Source organism: Phoenix dactylifera, unplaced genomic scaffold (assembly GCF_009389715.1).
Source record: "Phoenix dactylifera cultivar Barhee BC4 unplaced genomic scaffold, palm_55x_up_171113_PBpolish2nd_filt_p 000007F, whole genome shotgun sequence".
Taxonomy (NCBI): Eukaryota; Viridiplantae; Streptophyta; class Magnoliopsida; order Arecales; family Arecaceae; genus Phoenix; species Phoenix dactylifera.
Window position 1 is genome coordinate 4,036,597 of NW_024067666.1, and position 24,800 is coordinate 4,061,396.

The 24,800-nt window shown below is 39.5% G+C and overlaps 2 protein-coding genes across 3 annotated transcripts; both read left to right on the forward strand.

The window, feature by feature from the left end:
* The first annotated feature begins 837 nt into the window (after positions 1-837).
* Positions 838-13,170, forward strand: LOC103704517 (pyruvate kinase isozyme A, chloroplastic). 2 transcript variants are annotated; one of them, XM_008787848.4, is made up of 7 exons: positions 838-1,559; positions 2,514-2,604; positions 2,702-2,895; positions 5,859-5,980; positions 9,429-9,907; positions 10,919-11,222; positions 12,797-13,170. In XM_008787848.4, the coding sequence occupies exons 1-6, from the start codon at positions 1,026-1,028 to the stop codon at positions 11,218-11,220; spliced, it is 1,722 nt and encodes a 573-aa protein (XP_008786070.3). In that variant the 5' UTR covers positions 838-1,025; the 3' UTR covers positions 11,221-11,222; positions 12,797-13,170. The 2 variants fall into 2 exon arrangements, with proteins under 2 accessions (XP_008786070.3, XP_008786069.3); XM_008787847.4 differs by lacking the exon at positions 12,797-13,170 and adding an exon at positions 11,299-11,603.
* An 8,322-nt stretch (positions 13,171-21,492) lies between these two features.
* Positions 21,493-23,592, forward strand: LOC103704518. Its single transcript, XM_008787849.4, has 3 exons — positions 21,493-22,468; positions 22,606-22,795; positions 22,870-23,592. The coding sequence occupies exons 1-3, from the start codon at positions 22,082-22,084 to the stop codon at positions 23,433-23,435; spliced, it is 1,143 nt and encodes a 380-aa protein (XP_008786071.2). The 5' UTR covers positions 21,493-22,081; the 3' UTR covers positions 23,436-23,592.
* Positions 23,593-24,800: the final 1,208 nt, after the last annotated feature.

Consider the following 24,800-nt stretch of genomic DNA (forward strand, 5'->3'; position numbering starts at 1 on the left):
ATATATTTTTTGGTCACATGGTTGTATTTTTTAAAGTTTTGTTTTATTCCTTTTTTGTGTGGATTTGCTTAATTTCACGGTCGTCCTTTTTTCTTTTTAATTTCTTTTTATTCTTTCTTTGAGTATAGAGAAATAGATTTACTTAAGTTTCCAAAAAAAAATAAGAAACCAAAATTTTTTAGACTTCCTTTGTGCAAGAATTTTTTTACTCATGGTATTATTTTTTTAAGAATCCAACAAAAAAAAAGTTGTTTGTGCGTGAATTTTTTGTGCTTGTGGTTGTCTTTTCTGGTGCATAGAAAATAATTTATTTGTGGTATTATTTTCTTTTCTTAGAGTCCAAGAAAAGAAAATTGTACAGGTGTTGGTGTTTATTTTTTTAATTCATTAAGAAGAGTTGATTTTCTTAATAACAGTCGCTTTGCTTAAATTTGAAGAGTCCAAATAAAACTGCACTCATTCAAAATTTTCCATTTTTTGAATTTCCATAAAAAATAATTTTTTATGCTCACAATTGCGTTTTTAAAGTTTCTTTTTATTTTTTTTGTGTGTAGAGAAATGGACGATGTCGTTCGGACTTTACCTTTTTACATTTGGATCCCTGTCAATATCCAAACTACAGATTTCTCCGACATGTAATGCTGGTGATCATTTGCGCACCTCTTAAAGCAATATCCACCTATTTTTGCCGACTCAGCAAGAGAAGTCGGTGCAGCGCGTGCCGACATTATTTCATTGTTTTCGTCTAAACCCTTCTCAAAGATTAAAATTATATAATGGAATATCCTCGGTCGCATAAGATTTCCTCATCCGTCTCTCTCACCGGCGAAGCCTTCGAAGTTCGGCTCCGAAACCCCGCAACTCGTACCCCATCGTAAGCTCCGTCACATACTCTCTCTCTCTCTCGCTCCCTGAACCCCTACAAATACTACTCTCCGTCTTCCGTCCAGCTCCAGCCCTTCTGTTTCTCCGCCGCCGACCGCCAGCGAGCACCGTCCTCTTGGGTTTCGCCCAAGAGCCAAGATATGGCCCGATCCCTCCACGTCTTCGCTCCTCCCTCCCCGTCCCCATCGCCTCGCCTCCTCCGCCCCCGCCTCCCCTCCCTCCCCCACCACCGCCGCCTCCTCCACCGCGAGATCTTCCGCGCCTCCACCTCCCCGCCCCCGGCGCCGGATCTTGGCCCGGCGGTCCTCGCCTCCGACAACGGCATCAGCGCCTCCTCCTTGGCCGCCACTGCTGCGGCGGCGATCGACGTGGACGCGGTGACGGAGGCGGAGATGAAGGAGAACGGCTTCCGGAGCACGCGGCGGACGAAGCTGGTGTGCACGATCGGGCCGGCGACATGTGGGGCGGAGCAGCTGGAGGCGCTCGCCGTCGGAGGGATGAATGTCGCCCGGCTCAACATGTGCCACGGCACTCACGACTGGCACCGCGGCGTCATCCGCCAGGTCCGCCGGCTCAACGAGGAGAAGGGGTTCGCCGTCGCCGTGATGATGGACACCGAGGGGAGTGAGATCCATATGGGTGATCTTGGCGGCGCCGCCTCCGCCAAGGCCGAGGTGAGGATTCTCGGTAGTTCTTTTTAACGCATAAACTTGGTTGCTTTTTGGATGCCCAATTTTGGCTCCGTTGATCCATTTCTGTTCACTAGTTACTTATAATAGCTTAACTACTTTTATTTAATCTAAGTGTTATATTCTAATTAGGTGTCATGTTACTTTATAGTTTGTTTAGATGGCATGAATTAAAATGCTGATGATGTGCATCAACTTCTGTTTCATTTGTATTTTTTCCTGATAAGTAATTGTATTCCCATATTTTATGCGCTAACTTGAAAGCTGGAGTTGGAAGTCTATTAAAGTGCCAGATACTTCAAGGATCACCGATACCATCACCTGCTTTCACCATACCAGAGATGGCTAGTTGTATTGATATAAACTGTCCAGAAATTAAGTTTACAAATTAAAACCAAGAGAAAGTTGGGAACAATGGAAAGTTTATTATCAATTATGATGACGTCTTTTGTTACAATTGACCATAAATTCTAGTGGCCCTGGATCATAGTTCTGGTGACAAGCTAGAGCACGGCTCAGGAAACTTTATAAATGGGGTGTTCTGTGCAATACAAGGGAGAACCTATAGAGGGCTTAGACCTTGGAAATATTGTTTTCTTTATATCGCCTTCCATTTTCAATGGATTAAGGTATATTAGTTGATTTTTCCTTACAAATGCAGTTCATTCATTCCATTATAAGAAATGACTTCATTTTTGCAAGAAAGGGTGCATCACCTTAATTTTATTTTTCAAGTTTTTATGGCCCTTTATTTTTCCTACTCTATCTATGTCACACTTCATGCTCTTGCTTTTGGAAGCTAGACTTATCAAACTAAAATTACTTGTAACTTCTGTCCTGTGTGCATCTGTTTTAATCATGAAACATATGATTTGAATGCTGGATATATTTTTGCATGTTCATCATGCACTCTGTTAGTTGTTATTCAATGCTATGCAGGATGGTGAGATTTGGACGTTCAGTGTTAGAGCTCTTAATTCACCTCTTCCGGACCGAACCATTCACGCGAACTATGATGGCTTCACTGAAGGTTATGGCGTGAACCATTTTTTGCTTAGAGATAGCATTAGTTACCTTTTCTATCACTGCCATATTTTTAAAATTTAAGCTGTTTGGATTTATTACAGATGTGAGGGTGGGTGATGAACTTCTTGTGGATGGAGGAATGGTTCGATTTGAGGTGATTGAGAAGATTGGCCCAGACGTGAAATGTCGCTGTACTGATCCTGGGCTGTTGTTACCACGGGCTAATTTGACCTTTTGGCGGGATGGTAGTCTAGTTAGGGAACGTAACGCCATGCTTCCCACAATTTCTTCTAAGGTGGGCACATCTTTACGAACTGGCTGAAAATCTTTGAAAAATATTAAAACGTAAGTTAAGTGGAAGAATCTGTTAAACTATTTATCAAATATTGTGCTTGAATGTTGAAATCGCTTAACTTTTCTAAGTACTCATTCCATGGATCTCATTTTTGTTTCCTTGTTAACATATTGATCATTACCTGTATTACGGCCTCTTGATTTAAGAATGCTACCTCTTCATCTTAAATATAATGGATATAATTGAAATGGCCGTTGACTTGTACAAGAACATGCATGAAAGAGTTTTCTAGTGATGATTATTTGTGGAATGTTAGGATGTTAAACAATTCATGTCTCTTATAATTGTTGTGAGTTTCTAGTACACACGATGATCTTTTTCCTTGAGAAGGATCTACCTAATAATAGAGTAGCAAGCTAGGAGGAAGAAGCAATAATAAAGAACTTTCATAGAACAATGGATAGTAGAACTAAATATTTTATTCAATTCAAGATGTCCTTTACAATGGATAGGCAGCCGCCCCTGTAGTTGTATGTCCTTAAACCTACCGACAAATGTGTTCACATTCATTACTTGCTGAAAAGATAAAAAAGTTTTACGCTTAAGAAAAAATAATTTTCTCCATAATACGCTAGGATTTGATTTAGTGAAAATGTGGAAAGCAGTTGCAGGAATAAAGTATTATTTATAACCTACTTTTTGAGTGGATAAAATCTTTGATTCATCTTGATGTCATGTCCTTCCAAACCTGGTATATTTTAGTATACCAAACTTAATTTAATTAGATCTCTAGGATTATTTTTAATATATAGCGGCTTTGCGATAGGCATCATTCACATGCCATATGGCATGGGCAGCAATCTCATCATAGATCGAAACTCGCAACCATTAAGATAATGAGCTACACAAGTTCCTTCGTCTTTATGAGGCCACCAAAGTTGAGAGTTTGAAAATTCTCTGTGTAGTCAACGATTCTCTTTTCGTCCTATCTTAGATTCATATAAGATTGGTAAAAAGAGTAAAAGTGATCTACCAGAATGAAGTTGTAGTATAGATACTTTCCCATCTTTGGCCAATCAGTGATCTTCATTTTTCCAATGCTCACTCGAAAACACTAGATATTCTCCCATCATACATATGCATAGCTTTGTAATTTCAAGACCTCAATCTTCACCTTCTTGCTATCATGGATGTCTATAGCTTCAAAGAACCTCTCGACGATGATGATCCACTTGAGGAAATTCTCTAGATTGAGCCTCTCGTGAAACTCAAGAAGTTTGTATTTGATGCTAAAGTCTATCACAATCTTGCAAGACGCTAATCAACTGGGGGAGGATGAACTAGTCCTTGGCTCCTTGCTTTAGAGCACAGAGGTGGAAAGGATTGATGAGATGCTTGAAAGATGCATCCGATGATATATCATCCTTCGGATCTGATTTCTAAGAGGACGATCACGGCTGACTGCACAATCATGCTCCACTTATAGTTACGCTATTTGTTCTCACAACTGTTAGATAGCCACGTCTCTTGGATTAGTCACTGGTATTGTGGAGTTGGGGTTCTTCGGTGAACCGTAGCTTCATTGTCGATGTAAAACACCACAAGGAACCAAACTTGCTCTAATACCAAAATAGTGCACATGGTGATCTTTTCCTTGAGAAAGAAGATCTACCCAACGATGAAATAGCAAGATAGGAGGAAGAAGCAACAATAAAGAAATTCTCATAAAATATTGGAGCATAGAACTAGAAATTTCATTTAATTCAAGATGTCCTTTATAATGGCTTGGCACTCCTATTTACAATTGTAGGTTCCCTTGAACCTACCCACAAATATATCTTCATTTGTTTCTTGCTCAAAAGGTAAAAAGTTCTACAAACAAGGAAAAAAGAATATTCTCCATAATATGATAGTATTTGATTTGGTGAAAATATGGAAAATAGTTGCAGAAGTAAAGAATATTTCTTATAATATGTCTTTTGATGGAATAAGATCTCTGATTGATCTTGAGGTCCGGTGCTTTCAAATTTGTTTCGATTTTATTGATACAAGTCTTATTTAATTAGATCTTCAGGATTATTTCCTATTGTAGTGGCATTTGAGAACTGACTTTGAACCAAACCTAATGTCGAACCTCTTTGCTCCTTTGGTCAACCTTTGGCATGCATGGGTTCAAGTACATGTCAGCCAAGTCCATAACACGCACATTATTTTCTTTTCGTGTTACATATAAAGCAGGTTCTCTTCTCTACGACACTATCTTGTCAACCTTTTTGCAATAACTTCCACCAAGGTAATTCGTGGTTGTTCCTTTTCTGTGTTCTCTGGATCAGGTTCAAACCTGTCAATCTTTGTTGCTATTATCAAGCCATCTGAACTTGGTAGATATCTTTGATTCCTTCTGTCAATTGCTTGCTATTTATGCATGTCATTGGGCCTTTTCATTTTTATCAAGTTTAACCAATGAAACAAGCTCTCTTGCAGCTTGATATCTGATCTGTTGTGCATTAAGAAAACTTGATCTTGGCTGTTCTATTTTACTTGTTATGCTCTTTGTTCACTACTTATTATATCCATTAGTTTTTTACTCTTGACGTGCATGCTATGGGATGACATATCAATATCTTCAGGAAAATGGCCTATAAACAGTTTTAAGTTAGGTTGAGTTCTCAAGCCCAAGAAATAACTATGAAAATTTTGGCATAAACCAATATTTTTGTTTGATTTATTGAATTTTATACATTTTAAATTTATGATATGTTCAGACTAACAAATGTTATTGATAACAAAAAAGAAGATTGATGCTGGTACAGGTCCACCCTTATGTTACCAGCATGACAAGCTGATTAATTGATTGAAGAATCTAAGAAATAAAGAGAATGGAAAAAGGAGTTAATTTTGGCGGATTACTAAATGCTAGGAAAACTTTGCATTTTATACCTCCTGCTTTTGAATCTCCACAGGACTGGCTGGACATAGACTTTGGGATTGCTGAGGGTGTGGATTTTATTGCAGTTTCATTTGTCAAGTCTGCAGAAGTCATTAATCATCTGAAAAGCTACATAGCTGCACGGAGTCGTGACAGGTAACTGGAAAAGGCTTTCTTTATTTTTTTTTCCCTCTGTTTAATTATCTTGTTTATTGGAAGGGTAGTGAGAAATGCACTGTCGGGATTTACCAAGTATCAAGTTGAAATCACAAGCATTTTTAGCACAGAATTGGATGAAAAATTGCTGGTCACAGACAATTTAACTTATTAGCTTTCTGTAGTCTTTTATCTTCCCAAGCTGTTCCAAAACTTGGACAAGAAAATAGTCTTTTACTAATGCGCCATTGGATGGCGATGGGAAGCATAATGGACGTGTCCTTAATCATTTTATGCAATTGGTACATACTTCAATACTTATGCTCTCTTTTTCACTTTACTATGCTCTGGATGCCTTATTTACAATTAACTAATGAATTCAACCTGGCTTTAGTGATTGCACCAATGATAATGAAGTTGGTAAGTTCTATTCCATCTTTACTATGATGATGGATAAGGTTCTCTCTTGTTCTAATTTTTCCTCTTGCAAATTTCTGTTTGATTTTTAAATCCAAGTGTCTTCTGTTGTTTAGCTAGTATGTAATTGAGTTAAAATGCTATTCTTTTTTCTTTCACATAATGCATTGAGTTTTTTTTTCCCCTAGCATACTGCAAACTAGGGCAGCATGAAAGTAACCACAAATGTTATAAAAGAAACCAAGAAATTGGGCTGTTACCCTTCACAAATCTTTATAAGCAAAGAGCTCTCAACAAAGTACTTCCGATACTTCAAGTCGTCGATGACTCACAAATTATCAACAATCTCTGCACATAAACTCTGCATCAGCTTTAAGAAATGGTTTCAAACTAGTGCTCATAATGATGCTTTATTTCTATGCCATAGAAGCATGCAGAAATGTTCAGATATTATTGTTAGATGGAGTTATTTTATGTACCGTAAATGTTTCTAAATCCCTATGAAATCACTCCTTTCTTTTTCAACCATTAGAACTTTGTGTTCAATAATGATTAATTTGAACAAACATAGTTTCCTAATCACTTTATACGTATTATCCGTATATTTCTGTTAGATATTTTTAATAGAGATTAGGAACAGGAAGGACTTATCTCATCAATTTATCTAGGTTTTTCTCATTCAGAGGAAATAGTTGCCACAAAATGTAATGAAGCCGTGGTCAGGCTTCTTCATCTGTGCTTTTCCATTGCTTCAATGAAATTTCATAATCACAAACTTGCTGCATGCCTTAGCCCATGTCTGTGTTGCCTCCTTTCCCCCAGACCTTTTCTGGGCATCTACTACTTGATGTATAGATGCCTTGCCATCTTATTATGTTTTGTTGGGGCACTTGATGTTCTATTTTGGACTGTAAACATATTATGTAATGTACGCCACCAGCATGCAATCTTTTCTGCACATGGTTTTGGGCTGGAAGATTCTTCTTTCTTTGATGTAGGAATTGCATTTATTGTTAAGGCATAAATGATTAGCCAGATAGCCAAATTGAAACAGAACTCCTTTAACCAAAAAACTTTCATTACAATAGGATGAAACATACGAGAGGCGTCTATGGATTTGGCAATGAACCATGGATCTATGACATATAAGTGATATGACTAATCATGTGCTAAATAACTATATGCAGGATTGTCGAGATTGGGCATGTTGAATATGGTAACAGTATATGTCTAGGGGAAAAATGCAATAGGATGTTCTGCATTTTAAGGGCCTTTTTAGATTTGCCTATGGGATTGGGCTGAAAATCTTGTAGGATTCACATATTGGGCCAGTACAACTAGCAAGATCACAAGCTACAGGCTGGGTTAGGCTTGTATTCATAAAATATCCAAAAATAGCTCTAGGGTGGGTCAGCCCGAATCACATAGGGAGAAAAAAAAAAAGACCTCTTGTAGCTTGTGATCTTGCTGGTTGTATTAGCCCAATCCACAAATCCTACGGGATTTCAACCCAATCCTGTAGGAAAATCTAAACAAGCCCTAAATATTTGTGGATGGAAATGGGCATCAATGCATGGGTCTGGAGTTTGCATTGTCATCACTAACTTAATTCTTTGCAGCCACAGTTTCTGCCATTTTCTTATGCACCTGTTCATATTGTAATGTGGTTTTTCCCTTTTTCTGACCTAAGTTTGTGCATTATCTATTTCTAGCAGCATTGTCAAGCACTCTGCAACTGCATCATACTGTTGTTTTCTATGCTTGTCCACAAATCAACTTAGGGCCCAAATTTTAATTGACCCAAAATAATGGCCAAACATGAGGTTATATAACATTGGCCTTTGTCAGAAAAAAAGATTAGGTATGCAAAAAGATAAACATGCGTACAGATTTAGATACATGCTGCACATGTGCATTTCAGTGCATTATTCAGTTTAAGAAAAGCTAAAATCATCTGCTAACATGAACTGTCTGTATTTTTGATACCAAAAGTGCTCTTTTATTCTAGTACAAGTTGTTCAGTTTTCATGTGTATGCTTGTCTTAATAGCAAAAGTCACGATTCAATTCATCAAAAAAGATACATATCCCAAATATTTCACTTCCTACGTGAGAAAATTGTGATGATGATCCAAAATTAATTTTTTTGGGGTAGGTTCGGATGAAATACAGGTTGTTAGGGGTGGGATATTTCTACAGATGCAGACATTGTATTATAGGTTATAAGGGCTTTGTTCTTTCTGTATATCGTGTGATTGTAGGAATATGGGGCTTATCAGAATCTTTTCAGTAAATATATCTGTATCATCAGCTCATTTACCCATAATTAACTCACAAGTATGTATTGCCCTTACAGTCGTTAATTAACTTGAATTTTTTACCTTTTCAAGTCATTAGCATTGATATATGTTGTCTGATAGTTTAGCATCCTTCTTGACTTCTTATCAGATAGCTGGTAGGAACTATAATTAAGACCTTATCTTGTCCTTTTGTCCTGTGTTGGGATGATGGTCTCCATTATTCATCATTGTTTTGGAAGGGCTGGCAAGTATAGTGCCAATTTGAAAGCAGCTTGTCTGCATCCATTTCCTGTCAGCAGCAGGGCTGGCATTTCCAGTGCAATAGGGAAACAGCCTCTCTTTACTTATGACAAACAATAATTTATTTACCAGAACCAGCCATCAATATGCTTTTTTCTGGTTGTGTTCTCTGATATTAAAACCACCATGCATGTCATAATTCTCCACCTGGGCCTTAGGTATTTCTTAAGGCGTGATTTTTGTTTTTGTATTTCAGACCAAGATTCTGTTTGATTATACCCCCTTGAAACTTGAAAGGAGATCTGCACATTTTGGAAATCTGCAAAACTTTTAAGGCTCACTAGTTTACCATCAGGTGTAACAGTAAAACAAATTATAAAATGGAAGAAAGATGATTTTTTCACAACTCCCTCCTCATTCCTCGTTCCTATGAACTGTTTTCTTTGTACTGGCGCCGCATTCCTAACATGAATGACGATATATGTTCGACAGTGATATTGCGGTAATTGCAAAGATTGAGAGTATTGACTCTTTGAAAAATTTGGAAGAGATCATCCGTGCATCAGATGGAGCGATGGTGGCCAGAGGAGACTTAGGTGCTCAAATTCCACTGGAACAAGTCCCATCGGCACAACAGAAAATTGTTAAACTGTGCAGGCAGCTCAACAAACCTGTCATTGTAGCTTCTCAGCTTCTCGAGTCTATGATTGAGTATCCTACACCAACTAGAGCTGAAGTCGCTGATGTATCTGAAGCAGTCCGGCAGCGGGCTGATGCTCTGATGCTTTCTGGCGAGTCAGCCATGGGTCAATATCCAGATAAGGCACTGACCGTCCTTAGAAGTGTAAGCCTAAGGATTGAAAGGTGGTGGAGAGAAGAGAAGCGTTTTGAAGCAATGGAGCTCCCAGATGTTGCATCTTCTTTCTCTGACAAAATCTCAGAAGAGATCTGCAATTCAGCTGCCAAAATGGGTAAGCAATCTCATCATGTTGACTCCTGACTCTGTGAATTGTGTTGATTATTCAATGAGCATTCTGAAGTTTTGTCACTTTCACAAGTCAACCATTGCATCGTTCGCATTGAAAACAGTGAGCATTTGGCCTTATAGGTCAAGGATATGATTTTGCATTTGCAGTGTGGACTGAACCTCATGGAGTCACTTGTCCTTTATTTTCTCGTGTTGGCTGTTTTCCAGTGCAATATGTCTACAATAGCATCCACAACTTGATCCCTAGGCACGAAAATCTCCAATGATGCTGTAATTCTGTATTATTCTCAAATTCTCATCATAGGTTTTCACCCAATATTTTTTCTCTTTCGGCAATGAAGTTTTTTCTTTTTCAAAGTGACTTGCAAAGTTTTATGTATTTTATGAAACTTGTTGTTCCTTTTGACTTCACCAAGGCATTTTGCAATCTCAGTATATCATGTTCACTCAAATTTTCAAGAAGATGAATCATGAACCTCTTTCCAAGACAAAACAATACTTAATTCCATCTTTGGACCATACACCTGCCTCTTTTTTCCCAATTAATCACGTTTAAAACTGGTTGTTCTTCATCATCCAGATATTAAGTATCTTTGATGACTAAAATGGCATCATTCTACTTTGATTTACCATATTTTGTACTGTCGGCTATCAAGAAAAAAAACTATAACCATCAAAAGAATTACGGTGTCATCAACAAGGCAGGAGGTTCTTACACACATTTCAAGGGTATTGTGATTACATTTGCTTTCATATTCAACTACCGTTTGCTGCAGTATGACCTATACCATAAGCCATAGGCTTGCCCCCTGCTGGATTATATTTTACATGTTGATTCTTTCTATTTTGATGATGATGATGATAAGCTTGCTGTGGCATTCTATCTGTTATCTTTACACACACTGATGAATGTCCTCTATGTTGGAGCTCAGAAGCTGGCAGTAGAATCTTCCTTGCATGTCTTATTGCTGATCATGTTGATTATGCTTTTCAGCTAACAATTTGGGAGTAGATGCGCTCTTTGTCTACACACAGACGGGGCACATGACTTCTCTTCTTTCACGCTGCCGCCCTGACTGTCCAATTTTTGCATTCACGACTTCAACATCCGTAAGGAGACGGCTGAACCTGCAGTGGGGTCTGATTCCCTTCCGCCTAAGTTTTTCCGATGACATGGAAAGCAATCTGAATCGCACTTTCTCTTTGCTCAAGGCAAGGGGAATGATCCAGTCCGGCGACCTTGTCATTGCCCTCTCTGATATGCTGCAGTCGATTCAAGTGATGAATGTCCCATAGGGTTACGTTTACTGCTATCTGTTGCATCGTTTTCCCTTCATTTTTAGCTGTCTAAAGCTTACCCCCAACTTTTTGAAGAGTTAAGAAGTTGCTGTACCAAACTACATCAGTTTGTTATTCATCAACGGTAGCCAACGATCTATGAAGATTGAATTTCCGACCATAGTTGCATCTCCTTTGCAATCTTCTGCTTCTATATTCTTATTCGTATTTCTTAAAATCGACATGTACGAACACTTCATGATATGCGAAGCTTTGTTTTATTATGAAAAATATCTGCTACCTTAGCTTGGTGTGTGTACTGTAGCTGAGTTCTTCAACAAAACTGGATGTTACTTAACCCATTATAGTATTTATCTGCTCAAGTTTGTCCAGGGACATCATTAATTGTGACATTCCTGAGGTTAGGTTGGCAGGAGCTGTTGAATTTTGGTTACAGTGATGTTTGGGGTTGTCATGTCATTATCTTGCTAATAATCTGCTAGCTCCTGATCTGTCCAAATGTTGTGGTGTGATGAGGGCCATGTAATTTTTTCATCCCAGTATTTGACCCAAACTTGAGAAACCTTCCGATCCAATGAACACTACTGAGATCTTGCACTTCTGCAGCAAGGTCGAAGTATGCCATATTTAGATATTTTGTTTCCTTGCTTACGATGTCTTGTAGGTTAGTGAATGGTGGTTCCCTAAGACAGGTGGGACCACCAGGGGCATGATATTTCTTTTTCATAGCAGAATATGGTTGAGAGTTCTGTCACGATGACTGACATCTTAGCACGGTTCAATGTATCGGAGTATTTGCATCAGGAAATATCTTTTGATCGTGCAAATCACTTCACCTCCTGTGGGGCTTCCGAGGCTGTTGAAATGTTGACCTATGATTGATTCATGTCGCCCCTATCTGTGTCCAATAACTATTTGATTCTTCCCATCTCAAGTCTTAACCTCTTCCCAAATAATCTCTGTTCTCTACCTTGAGTAGGACATGGGAAGTTGAGTCTCTAGCCTTTGGTTTCTATTGATAGTTTGATCCAGATGCATGCATATTTACTTGGCATTGGCACCAAACTTTCAGAATAATTTGATCTTTTTGTACTTGGAGTAATTTATTGGTTGTCGTTTCTTTCTTCACGGGCCTTCTACTTTGTTATGCTCTCAATTGTTTAAGGTGTGCTCCTCAAGAGTTTTGGGCTTGCAATAGTTCTTGGGTTGGCTGTGTCTTTTTGTAGTGGGGAAACAGATGAAAAAAATTCATCAGAGGAATGATGTTTCTTTTGACGTATGAAAGAACCCCAAGCTAATATTCTAACCCAAGATCCACCTATAATTGATGGATGAACACCAACACAACTAACCTAACCTAAGGCAGGGTTTTAGATTTGTTCGGGCACCAACCATGTCATCGGATTTATAGGACCCAATATCTAATGACTGATATGTTCTTTCTTCTTATCGTAACATAACCATGGTTTGTGAAAAATGATATTTTCGGATGGTTGAGATGTTATTCGGTACATAATGTTATAATTCGCATGCAATATACTGCTTACCAAGCTTTTCCCATGGGATGAAACAGGTGGTAGCTGACCTGAGTTGTCGTTAGGTTAGATGGCAGGATGTCGACTCTCATAACGGAAGAAAGGGATCCCAAAGGTATGAAAGATGGTGTCAATTTTTCAGCCATTGGCCGTTCTCTGGATCACCACCTTTCCTGTCGGTGGTGTGTTCAACTACCTTGGCTTAAATGAAGGCAATGTAACATTTTATGTTGCCATGCAGCCACTACATGTATGGGTTTAAGCTCAGCTTCTAGATTTTTGCGGATTATGGTACCATGGGTGCTAAATATTGTTTGACAGTTTTGTCTAGGTTTGATTTAGGAGTTTCAGTCACATTAAAATGGTCATGTTGGTTTCGGGGTCACTTTGACTTCATATGTTGGGATGAAAATTTGTCTCCAAGTGACATGGAATTTCGGCTACATTTAGATCGGGCATGGGTGTTTTTGGGACGAGAAAGAGTAATACCAAAGGTATTAATTTATACCACTGCAAGTAAGTACAAACTTTTAATTTTTCATTGGGAAACATGGTGTTAGGTGGTGATTCGTTGTTATTCTTTTTGTGTGTTTGGATGTTGTCAGGAATAAGAAACGCTGGTTGGATGTTACTTCAGAATAAGGGGATGAAAAGGTGATTTTTCATCCAAGGAGACAAATTTGCTTCAAATCTCTACTAGTCTGGAATATAATCATATATGATACAATACAACAGTACGGTAAAAATTATATATACGTTATACTGCAATATTATAATATGATATTGTATTTTTAATGAGCTTGTAGTTTGATCTTATAACATCATATTACTTAAGCAAAATAATAAAATACAATGTAATGCATTGTATTTCTGGAGACCTAAATAGATCATTTTCTCTAATAATAGAGAGGATAAGAGAAGGGTTTAAACCAAGTTATACCCTGGTTTATACATAGACCAGGGTCCTAAGGGGTATAGGGGTGTCTTTGACTGCTAACTTATCTTGTCTAATAGTTCATCATGTTTGAGTGCTTTCCTCTTAGCATAAGGGTTCATTTCAAAAACTAGGTATCCGAACATTGTTTATCTAGTATGATCATGGCCACACTAATGCATCGGATTCTTGTTCCCACTAAGCACTAAGAAGTACACGCATTTCAGAGCAGATCCTCAAAGGGGAAAAGCTTCGAGTGAAAGCGGACAGAAATCGTAAAAGCTTCGCTAACGGCAGCCTCAGAAAAAGCATTCCAAAGTCGGAAAGCGAAAACCGTGAATCAGAAAAAGAAAAAGATGAAAGAAAAAAAAAAAAAGCTATGGAAACGGCAAAGAAAATACTGCGAGTCTCTGACCCGGACCTCTCTCTTTTTTCCTCTCTTAAATAGCGTGGTCCAGATCGTCGGAGAGAACCCGAGCGGGACCCACAATTCTAACGTTACAGTCTGCACCGTGACATCATCATCTTAACCGTCACCTTCTGCTCGACCGTTAGGATGTGGACACGCCCACGTGGCGCATCGTGGTGAAGTCCCGGTCGACGTGTCATGCTAGAGTTTCTACCTTGATGCCTCAATTTAGACTTCTGCCATCTTGTCCGAAGAGGAGCTCATGTGAAACCTCCCATAAAGCGACAATGATCTTAGGACTTTTTTTTATGGCCATCTCAAAATGGAAAAAAAAAGAATATAGAAGAATACAAGATATGGTTGGAAATATGATACTTTTTTTTTTATTTTTGTTTGCAAATTTTTTTGAGTTTAATCTTGAATGAAAAAGTAGTAGAACCATGATGCCGGTATTGGATTATGGTAAAAACGCTTCCTTTCAGTGCATTCTGTTGCACTAATGAATTTAATCAGCCCTTTGACTTGGTTTATGTAGAACACCTTGGACCAAAAAAAAAAAAAAAAGATTACATGGATAACCTAGATGCTTCCTTTGATTAAGATGAAAATCTCGTGAAGAAAATTGTGATATCTATGGCAACTATTTTCGATCAGCTGAATTTTCAAACATTAGGTCTCTAGGTGCCTAACTTCTCCGATCAGCGTAGTATGCGGAAAGCAGACCAGGTTACTAGTTTCTTGGCAAATCATGCAAGTATAGAATGATCTGAAGCAATTTGGAATGACAACTTTTCCACTGATTTTGCCTCTTTGATTAGCGCTCATGCTCGGGGAGTTGCTTTCATAATATTGTAGCAAGGTTTTTCGCTCTCGGTGACACACATACACACAAAAAAAAAAAAAAAAAAAAAATCTTCCCTTTGGTCCACTGCACCAAAAAAAAGCCATTGTGCAGTGAACTTCAAATCTAAATTGCAACTTTCTACATAAATAAAGTAATTTATTAAATGCTTGCGAAACAAAACAAAAGGCGACTTCTATTTGGGCTTCAAAAGTATTAAGCTAGGAAGGTCTCAATTCTAGGTTAATTATTACAAACTAGTATTGAAATTTTACATCATGCGAGCACGCCATATGTAATGACTTTGGTCGAAGAGATGCAACCGAGAGAGCTTTGTGAACAATTTTTAGATTCTTGGTGTAACAACCCAGGATCACACCCAAAATGACTAGCCGGAAGTTATTATTTGGGTTCCTTGATCCTATATAAGTACCCAAGATCTACCCAGCTAATAATTAATGTGGGACTAAACACACGCCCGCACGAGTCCTCACATACTCCCTCCGTTCAAGCCCTGACGTCCTCGTCAGGCTAAGAGTTCATATTTATTCAAATCTAATCACAAACACCACGATTGACCCGTGGTCAGCCCCAATGGATCCGTGCTGCAGTATCCCCTAGTCCACATAGGTTATGGGCCGGGTCCGCTCTGATACCATTTGTAACAACCCAGGACCTCACCCAAAATGGCTAGCCGTAAGGTATTATTTGGGCTCTGATAGTCCAGTTGTAAGGATCCGTGCGGGCGTGTGTTTAGTCCCACATCGGTTATTCGCTGGATAGATCTTGGGTACTTATACAAGATTAAGGAACCCAAATAATACCTTCCGACTAGCCATTTTGGGTGAGGTCCTGGGTTGTTACACTTAGTTTTATATAACAACCTAGATTTGGAGAGCCAAATGTTGTTGGTCCTATAAGATCAAAGTAGATTTAATCTTTTGCAGAGATATTCTTGTATTCCCATTGAAGGCCGATATGCTCCTTGATTTCACTATAAAGCAAATATAAAACTTTAGCTCCAAAGAAAAGGAAAAAAGAAAAGACAGTATAGATATCTTCACTACTTGCTTTTACTCATTCCACCCATATGACATGCTTGAAGGGTCGAATCACAAATTAAAAACGAACCTTTGTCATCTAATGCGCTAATGGTTAAGATAGTATAGCTGGCCTAAATATAAATGGAGCAAATAATTCCTATGCCAAAAAAAAAAGGACAAAGTGTTTTCTAAGCTGAAGCATCTCTAATCTTATTGTAAGGAAAAGGTTGTAAACAAATAACAGGTGGTGGTCACCCATTTCATCACCAACATTAGATAGTTCATAGCAGTAACATAGCATTATAATGTTGCATGCATTACCATAATCCACCGCCGTATCGGCACCGACCGCACAACCATTACTCAAAACATATTGATTAGAGAAAACATATAGCTAAAGCATAAGATAATTATCGAACGACTAAATATAATCGGTGGCGACAAACCAGCTCGAATCACTCCTAACCTTCAATTAGCACTTGGTGCAATAGATGTTACACCAACTTTGTTCCAATTGAAGCTTACAAAAGGATATATAGCTTTCTCGCAAGGCAAAAAAAAAAAAAAAGGTAGGTAGTGGGTGGGTCTTGTTGTCATCCTCCTTTAGCATTTTAAACTAAGTATGTGATAAGCCTAGAGTAAAGCAGACCCTGGCTCCTACAGTAAGCTATAGGAAATGTGTCATCATTTTCTGATGGACCAGTTCTCTGAAAGAAGCAGAGTACTGGTGGACCAACAAGAACAGCCATTGTGAAGGGACAGTCCTCTTCATTTATTGGAGTGCCCTTGTTAAGTTAATTCAGAGACCAGTACATAGGTGGATTCATAGTTTTTCTATTGAACTCAAGAAATGATGTCCTTTTTTAGAAGGCACTTTCCTTAATATTGTGTAAATCCAGATGAAAACTGAGAGAGAGAGAGAGAGAGAGAGAGAGAGAGAGAGAGGATTTTAAGGCATTTTATATTTTTTCCATGAAAACAACACTTTGATGTGAGTTCTTGAAGTATATTATGGGTGTGAGGACCACAACAAAGACTTTCAATAACCATTGTTAATTAAACATGAATAATAAAGCTTTGGTGTTCAGCTTTATAGTGATTACTTGAGAATGGGGTCCATTTTTATATTTATCGAATTGTGACATTAGAGACCTACGGGTGTAAATGAGCCGGGCTTGTTAGAACCTTTGTCTCATCAAGCTTGATTTAAAACTAATTTTGAGATTGAATTGCTGGTTCGAGTTTTATTTTTTTTTACTACTATTTCGAGCTCAATTCTAATCTAATTTTCGTCTGACCTAAATATAAGTTTAAATGAACAGTTCGTAAATCCTTAATTAAGCTAGAAATCAATTCAAGCTTGGCTCGAGCTTGAATTAAAACTTGATTTGTACTTGAGCCGGTTCAAAAGGTGAAGAAAGTACCTAATTTGCAGCCATATAGTACATGATATCATATGGGGCCCGCTTTGGGGCCTTTGTTGGCAGTTGAATTGAGGTCTTCTCTTGAATAAGCCCTTCTCTTCTATGACTTTATAGCAAACCCTAGTTTAACCATCTCTTGAATAAGCCCTTTTCTAGATGAGCTTCTAGTGGAAGTTAGGCTTTCATTAGTCCTTTTTATAATATTCAGCAGTCTACTATTATTTATACTAGTAAGCAATTGGGTCTCAGTCACTGACTTTAAGAGATAATTTGGACTCCATACTTTTCTTTGTTCCTTTTCCGGTATAAAATTGGACCTCTTACCTTGGAATAACTAGGGAAAATTTCGCAGTGATATACGTCAGAGAAGAAGGAGAACAAGAAGAAGAATATATGTTTTCGATCTCTTACTGAGTGGAGTGGGTAAGGTTTGATGTTTGTTGGATCTGATTGTTTACCAACTTGCTAAAATAAACACATTATTCGTAATGGACCCATGATGATAAAAAAAAACCACCATTGGTTCCTCGATGACTTAGTAATCGATGGTACTTAATTAAGATTATAATAAAATTAGGGTTAGTCTTCCTCATAATTTAGGATATAAACAAATCTTAGGGTAGGGTGGTGGTAACTCGATCGAGGTAGAGAGCAGAGTGAATCTAATCTTCTATCAATAACGCCAATGTATATAATTTCATGTTATATGAAAAATAAAATTTCTTGACATTGGCTCTCTCTTGCTATTGACCTAGTTTTATGGCCCTTTCAACCTTTCTCAGTAGTGTAAAACTACCACATCAATTATAATATGACAAATCAAAGCCAGAATTGCTTCTTAAACAATTGGTTATGAAAGAAAATGCATCCGCTTTGATATCCAAAATTTGCCTACTACTATGTTGAGATGGGAGGAAGAGAAAATAAAAGGGTTTCAAATCTCATTGGTTCTTGATGTTTATCAATTAATAACCTGAAAGATTAATGTTTTTTTTAAAAAAAAAACATAAGGATAAGGAGCATTTTGGTCAGCTTTCATTAAAACAACAGTCCTAAACAAATAATTAGGACACAAACATAGACAAAACTTCCAATGATGGAAGTCCTCATCTGTAACTTCTCCCATTAGAGATAGGAAACTCTCACCTACCATAAACTATTGCCTACATGATAAGATTCCTACATTATAGTTAAAAATTGAATGATAGGACTATGCTTTGTTGGGTCCATGACAAAGTCATGTCCATGATTGGGTAGCTGGGATAATCATTGCTGATTCAAGTATTGTTTTAGACATGTCACCCTCTCTTGGTATTTTAAATTTAACCCAGAACTTGGACTGTAATTTTGAAGTAGCCAGTGTTTAGTAGGAGTTAGGGGTTCACCTCCTTGGATGGAGTTCAGCCAGCCAATAGCAATCCAAGGTCTGGCATGTGCCCAATTTTTTTTTGGTTCTGTAGCATCTCATGACTAAACCCTTTTGATCCTCTGCTGCTAAGAAGAGAAGAAATTATTTTCATTTTAGAGCCATGTGTGATACATAGCATGCTCAGAGCTTCGTGTTTAGAGTGCGTACGAGCACATCGAATCTCAAACTCTGATTGTATCAAATTATCTACATCGAGATCACAATCTATATCGAGATCACAATCTCTAACTACTACAATCTTTAATAGGTTCTCTTATAATATAAGTTCCATATTTCAAAATTTTGTTTGGTAGTAGCAATATTAGTGATGTTCTATGATACTTTATGGAACCAAAAAAAAAAGCCAGGTGATGATCAAGATTGGAGTTAGTTTCTGCATGTAATCGTGGAAGCGGTCATGGATAGTGATTAGTGAATTTGTAGCTATCGCAGGTCACAATTAGAATTTAATAGGAAATGGATGGATGAGAGCATGGAGGTAGGCTATCAATGGTAATGCTAGAAAATCAATTAAGCAAGGCATCTAGTATTTACCTTTCAAGCCAAAAGCAAGTCTAAAAATTTGTCGAAATTTGTCGTCCCTCACCGACAGATGAGAGTCTTTCGAGCATCTCAAATCAGGGATGAACTCATGCCCAATCTCATTGATAGGTGGAAGTATAAGATTGCTTTTTATCTTGTTTCTCCTTTAGCTGAAGTGGATTTTTGGCGCTCAATTTGGTTTGTGTTTTGGAATTGCAAGGTGTTTTCATGCTACCTGGTTTAAACAAACTCTTGGCTTCAAAGATTTCAATGAGATGCCTCACTTTCAATTGAAAATTTGCAGTATTCCATTTTGGACTTGTTAAGTTACTAATTAAAGAGTACCTATTATAGTTCTATTTATTCAATAATACACTTAAAAAACAATGATTTAATTGTACCGTAGATAGGGCTAAAGTCTAATTGTCACTCTGTACTTTTCTTGGGAGGAAGTTTTGTGTTTCATGTTTGATATCAGTAATCATTTCCATTAAACATATCAAATGATGGATGGCGCCTTCCACTGTTATTCTCGTGTGGCAAAAAATTAAAAACAAGTCCCATGACCAATTAGTATTTATATGCTTGTATTTTCTTTTCTTTTATGAAATATAGTCAGATTAGGAATGCTAATTATTGGATCCAAACTCGAAACTACTTCTCAATTCGTAGATGCTAAACATTGATGCAAGTCTTATTTATAGTGTTTTCACAATTCCATCCATCACTTTGAGATGCTTTGAGGTTACTCTTTTTGAGGCCAACTTCTACCAAAATTGTCTCATATACCATCCACAATTGTAATTTACTTAACCATATCAATATATCACTTTCTAAAAAAAAAATGAAATTCTTTTACATAATTTAGATAGCCTCTACACCTACACTTTGTGTTGACTTATCGACACTCAATCATTATACATGGTGATGCAAAAATGATGGACATCTCGACTTCGGATTAAACCGACCTCAGAATTCTGCGGCAGCACATGGTATCCAGTCTATATAATTTATCCAATGGAGATTCACCTATCAATGAAGCCCATCTATCAACCAAAATATTCAAAAATCTATCAAATTATTTCCTATCTACATCTATCAAGCATCCTATGTGCCCAAATGATGTTTCTTTCTATGTTATTAGAAAGAATGATGCCATTTTGAAAGCAAAAGACACTAGAATGCTTACACTCTTGTTTATACTTTTCTCCATACTATTCTAGGGATGAGATGCATCCAACTCGTCCTAATCCAACCCTATTAGGTGAGCATTGATCATGACCTCTTTCTTGTGGAGTTGGAGACTACTATTATCCCCACAATTACCCATCCATCCTTTTCTGCTACAAACAAATTGTTAGGTGCAAGCTTTCATGCAATTATGAAGTTCAAATAAATCCCCTTGTCCTCTTTTCCACTGCTCTCTCTTTTCTCGCCCCTCCCAACGGTACACGAAACGAATTATACCTTCAGTGCCGTGCTCCTCCATACCCGTCCCCATCAGAATCTGCCATCAGACGGCCCCAAAAAGCCCGCACGATCACACATTTCAAGCGGGCGTCCGCATAAATAGCCAGCGGTTATGGCTCTTGGAGGCCGGACGTGTGTGCCGATGGTGACGAGGGCGCGTCAGGGTATACAGAATTTTCCACCCGGGGACCCGTAAAACCGCCTCGTCGAAGGAATAGAACCCATGACATTCGACTTATTTACGAAACGGCCACGCTCCCAACCCCCACAATACCATCGCTAAGCGAAGCGGTAACCGAGATCGTGAATACTGGTCTCCTGTAGGGGTTATTTTGGCATGGGAAATTGAGAACCGACTCAAGTGAGTCTTCCCGATGTGCCCCTCTCTTGGTTCCAGGTGCGACCGCGGTACGGCCGTAAATACCGTACAACTTCCCGGGTTATATTGGGAAATTAACGGCCCACGGAACCAAGAAGCAGCGGTGGCGCGTCGGGCTGTGGGACGGTTGGGGGGACACGTGGAGAGATCATGGAGCGGATTCAAAACCGCTCCATAAACCGGGCCACGTAGCGGAGCAGCGGTTGGCCTTTATCCATGCCAGGTCGGACGTGGGCCCGCGCCCCGACCTCCTTTTAAACCCCTCCCACCCCGCACCCCCTCACTCCGTTCCCTTCGAAGCCAAACCATGAGCTAGCTCTATTCTCGACTATCGTCACCGGAATTGATGGAAGAAATCTTCTCTCCGGCAGGCCGGACTTCCGTTCGGATCGCCGGAAGCTTGCCGGAGAATTTCCTCTCCTTGAGAACCTTTCCCTAGTAGCGTGTTCGGCGAACCCTAAGGAGGAAAGGTGGCACCTTCATGGAGATCGGACGTCATTTCGATCGCTGGGCTTTTGCTTTGGGAAATTGCAGCGAGATTGATGCATTAATGGCGTCTTCGTTTTCATTAATGAGCCTTTGATTGCGTTTTTTTTTCGCTTTTTGTCTTTTTTGGTTGCGACTTTAATGGGTGCTTGGTTCGTTCTAAGAGTTGTCAGAGATTTCTAGTTTTAGTTTCTTTGCGTGATTTCGTGGTAAGGGAGTGTAAAGGGAGAAATCGGCGTGGGATCTTCTCATTTATCGCGAATTTTGCCATCTTCGTACCGTGATTTCGTGTTCTGGGCGTCGAATTTGGGTAGGGGTTTAGAGTCTGGGGGCGTTCGGGGATGGAACGGTGGTAGAAGAACGGGTGTTTTGATCTCCGAAAGCGGATGCCATTTCAGATGAAGATCCAGCCGATCGGGCCGAAGGGAGCGGTGCGGACTGATCCGGCGAAGCCCGCCGGCAAGTCGCGGCTGAAGCGGCTCTTCGAGCGGCAGTTCCCGAGCGTGCTGAGGATCTCCTCCGCGGAGAAGCTCGCCGTCGCCGCCGTCGGCGATGGCAAGGACAGAGGGAGGGACGATGGCGAGATGGTGGACCCAAGCTCGCTGTGCCTGGATAGAATGGTGCTGAGCTTCATAGAAGAGGGAAATGAGAAGCCGCCGCGGAGCCGCTGCAACTGCTTCAACGGCAACTGCGACGACAGCTCCGACGACGAATTCGACGTCCGCGCCGGCGATGCTCCCGCAGCCTTCGGCGACGCGGCGGAGTTCATTAAGGTGGTTATAATAGCACCTATTCTGTCCGATCTCCATTATTTCAACACGATCGTCCCGTTATTTTAATTATTTCTTAAAGTTCCCATTTTTGATCGATTTCTCCTCGAATTTAATACATCTAACCCCTGTTTCGATAGGGCCTGGTGCCATGCGCGAGCGTCGCGGAGAGAAATCTCTTGGCAGACGCCTCAAAGATCTTGGAGAAGAACAAGAACTGGAAGAACAGAGATGATTGCCGGAGAATCGTCACCGACGGGCTCCAATCCCTCGGCTACGACGCCTCCATCTGCAAGTCCCGGTGGGAGAAAACCCCTTCATTTCCGGCCGGTATTCATCTCTCAAAACCCTCCTCCTCTCTCCTATCCGTCGATCGGAGCCGCAGATTGACGACTTGATGGCAGGGGAGTACGAGTACGTGGACGCGATCGTCGCCGGCGGCGAGCGGCTGCTTGTGGACGTCGACTTCCGGTCGGAGTTCGAGATCGCCCGGTCCACCAAGAACTATCGCGCGGTCCTCCAATCCCTTCCATCCGTCTTCGTGGGAAAGCCCGACCGGCTCCAGCAGATCGTCGCCGTCGTCTCGGAGGCAGCGAGGCAGAGCATGAAGAAGAAAGGCCTCAGCTTTCCGCCATGGAGGAACCCGGAGTACATGAAGGCCAAGTGGCTCTCCACCTACCAGCGAACCACCGCCGTCATCACAGCCCAACCGGAGGACGAGTCCGACGGCGGGAAGGCAGAGTCTGGGGGCGATAGCAGAGCGCCCTGTTCCATCTCGGCCGTCAATTTTTCCGGCGAGTTTGAGCTTCGTTTCGAGGACGAGTCCGGCCGCTCCCCAGCCGCCAACCCTGGCGTGGCAGCGGAGAAGAAGATCACCGTCGTGGTGTCGCCGTGGCAGCCGCCGGAGGTGAAGCCCAAAACTCTGAAGCCGGGGACCAAGGTCGTCACCGGCCTGGCTTCCGTCCTTTGAGCCCGAATTTTGGGGTTTTTGTTCAAAAATTCGGTTTTTTTTTTCTTTTTCCTGGTCTTGCTGAGAGAAAAGAGATATATATAACAAATTCTCTCTGCGTTTCTTGTCCTATATTAATATTCCTACCTACTGTTATAAAATATAATCTAATATTTTATATAAATATCAAAATATAAATATAAAATTATATCTTTCATGCGAGACCGGCATCTGCTATATTTTTAAATGGTTTATTTATTATTTATTATTTGCATTATATTAAATAATTTTTTATGCTGTCCCTGGCTTCTAAAGCGACAGTGACGGTTTCATGACGGGAAACAGGACAAGGGAAAAAAAAAGGGAGACTAGAATAGAACAAAGTCTCTCCCATCTCTCCATCCTTTTATCTCTATCCAATATTTAAGTAATTTTATATTTAGGAAAACAAAAATATGCGGGGATTGGAAGTCTGAGTGAGCTTTCCAGTTTCCACCCCCATTTCTTGTGTATTTTTTTCTAATTTGATAATCGAGGTCCGTCATCTAAAACTAATAAGTTGACAGTCAAATAGTGGACCGGATCTTATCGTTATATACCCTCTTTTTTTTTTGATCCTTGAACCGGATCGGTCCGGTTCGGCCGGCTAGGAGTAATTTGCGGTCTAGACCGGTAATGTCTTGGTCGTCGTCGTACGCCCTTATTTTTTACAAACGCCAGCTTTGGAAATCTTGGCCCAATGATCACGCTTTTCCCCAAGCTTTTGAAAGTGGGGTAAAAATAAGAGGCCGTGAGTGAGTAAAGTGGAGTGGGGTTGCCGCAACTTTGAGGCAAACAATAAAGCTGGGTTTCAGCATCTCAGAGCTTGTTCAAATTAATTTGCTCCCATATTAATTAATAAAGCTGGATGAATTTCTACTGGAAACCGATTGACTCGTAATCGATACGGATCTTTGTATCGGTTCGACCAACCTTAATTTCTACCGATATTTTTTATGGTTTGAGTTGTCATTTGTTGCGGTTTAATGAGTCTTCCGTCTTCATTATGTTACAATTGTTATTTTATTATTTGGTGGATATTTAGATTATGATCGATCCTATATTATTCGGTCATTGTTTTGTTGAGAAGCCAGCCATAGCAAATAATGATTGTTAAGATGCTCCATAGGTTAGGTCTTGAATTATATTTAGTTGCACGTTATTATCATATGTTTGATTTTTTTTGTTACCATGGTTGTTATAATGGAAACAATGATTGCGCTTTTAAACTTTTATCATTCTTCTTCATGAAATGAAATTTTAAACTCAAATCTTTATGGCAGCTATAGAATCGGTTATCTATTTGCGGAATAGTTATTTGAGTGAAGATGTTGTTCCTTTATTGTT

Bases quoted from the DNA above. Each gene is read 5' to 3' on its own strand.
- LOC103704517 (XM_008787848.4), top strand. From the start codon at position 1,026: ATGGCCCGATCCCTCCACGTCTTCGCTCCTCCCTCCCCGTCCCCATCG. The intron at 1,560-2,513 runs GTGAGGATTCTC...AATGCTATGCAG, and splicing joins CCGCCTCCGCCAAGGCCGAG to GATGGTGAGATTTGGACGTT. The intron at 5,981-9,428 runs GTAACTGGAAAA...TATGTTCGACAG, and splicing joins GCTGCACGGAGTCGTGACAG to TGATATTGCGGTAATTGCAA.
- LOC103704518 (XM_008787849.4), top strand. From the start codon at position 22,082: ATGCCATTTCAGATGAAGATCCAGCCGATCGGGCCGAAGGGAGCGGTG. The intron at 22,469-22,605 runs GTGGTTATAATA...CTGTTTCGATAG, and splicing joins ACGCGGCGGAGTTCATTAAG to GGCCTGGTGCCATGCGCGAG. The intron at 22,796-22,869 runs GTATTCATCTCT...ACTTGATGGCAG, and splicing joins AACCCCTTCATTTCCGGCCG to GGGAGTACGAGTACGTGGAC.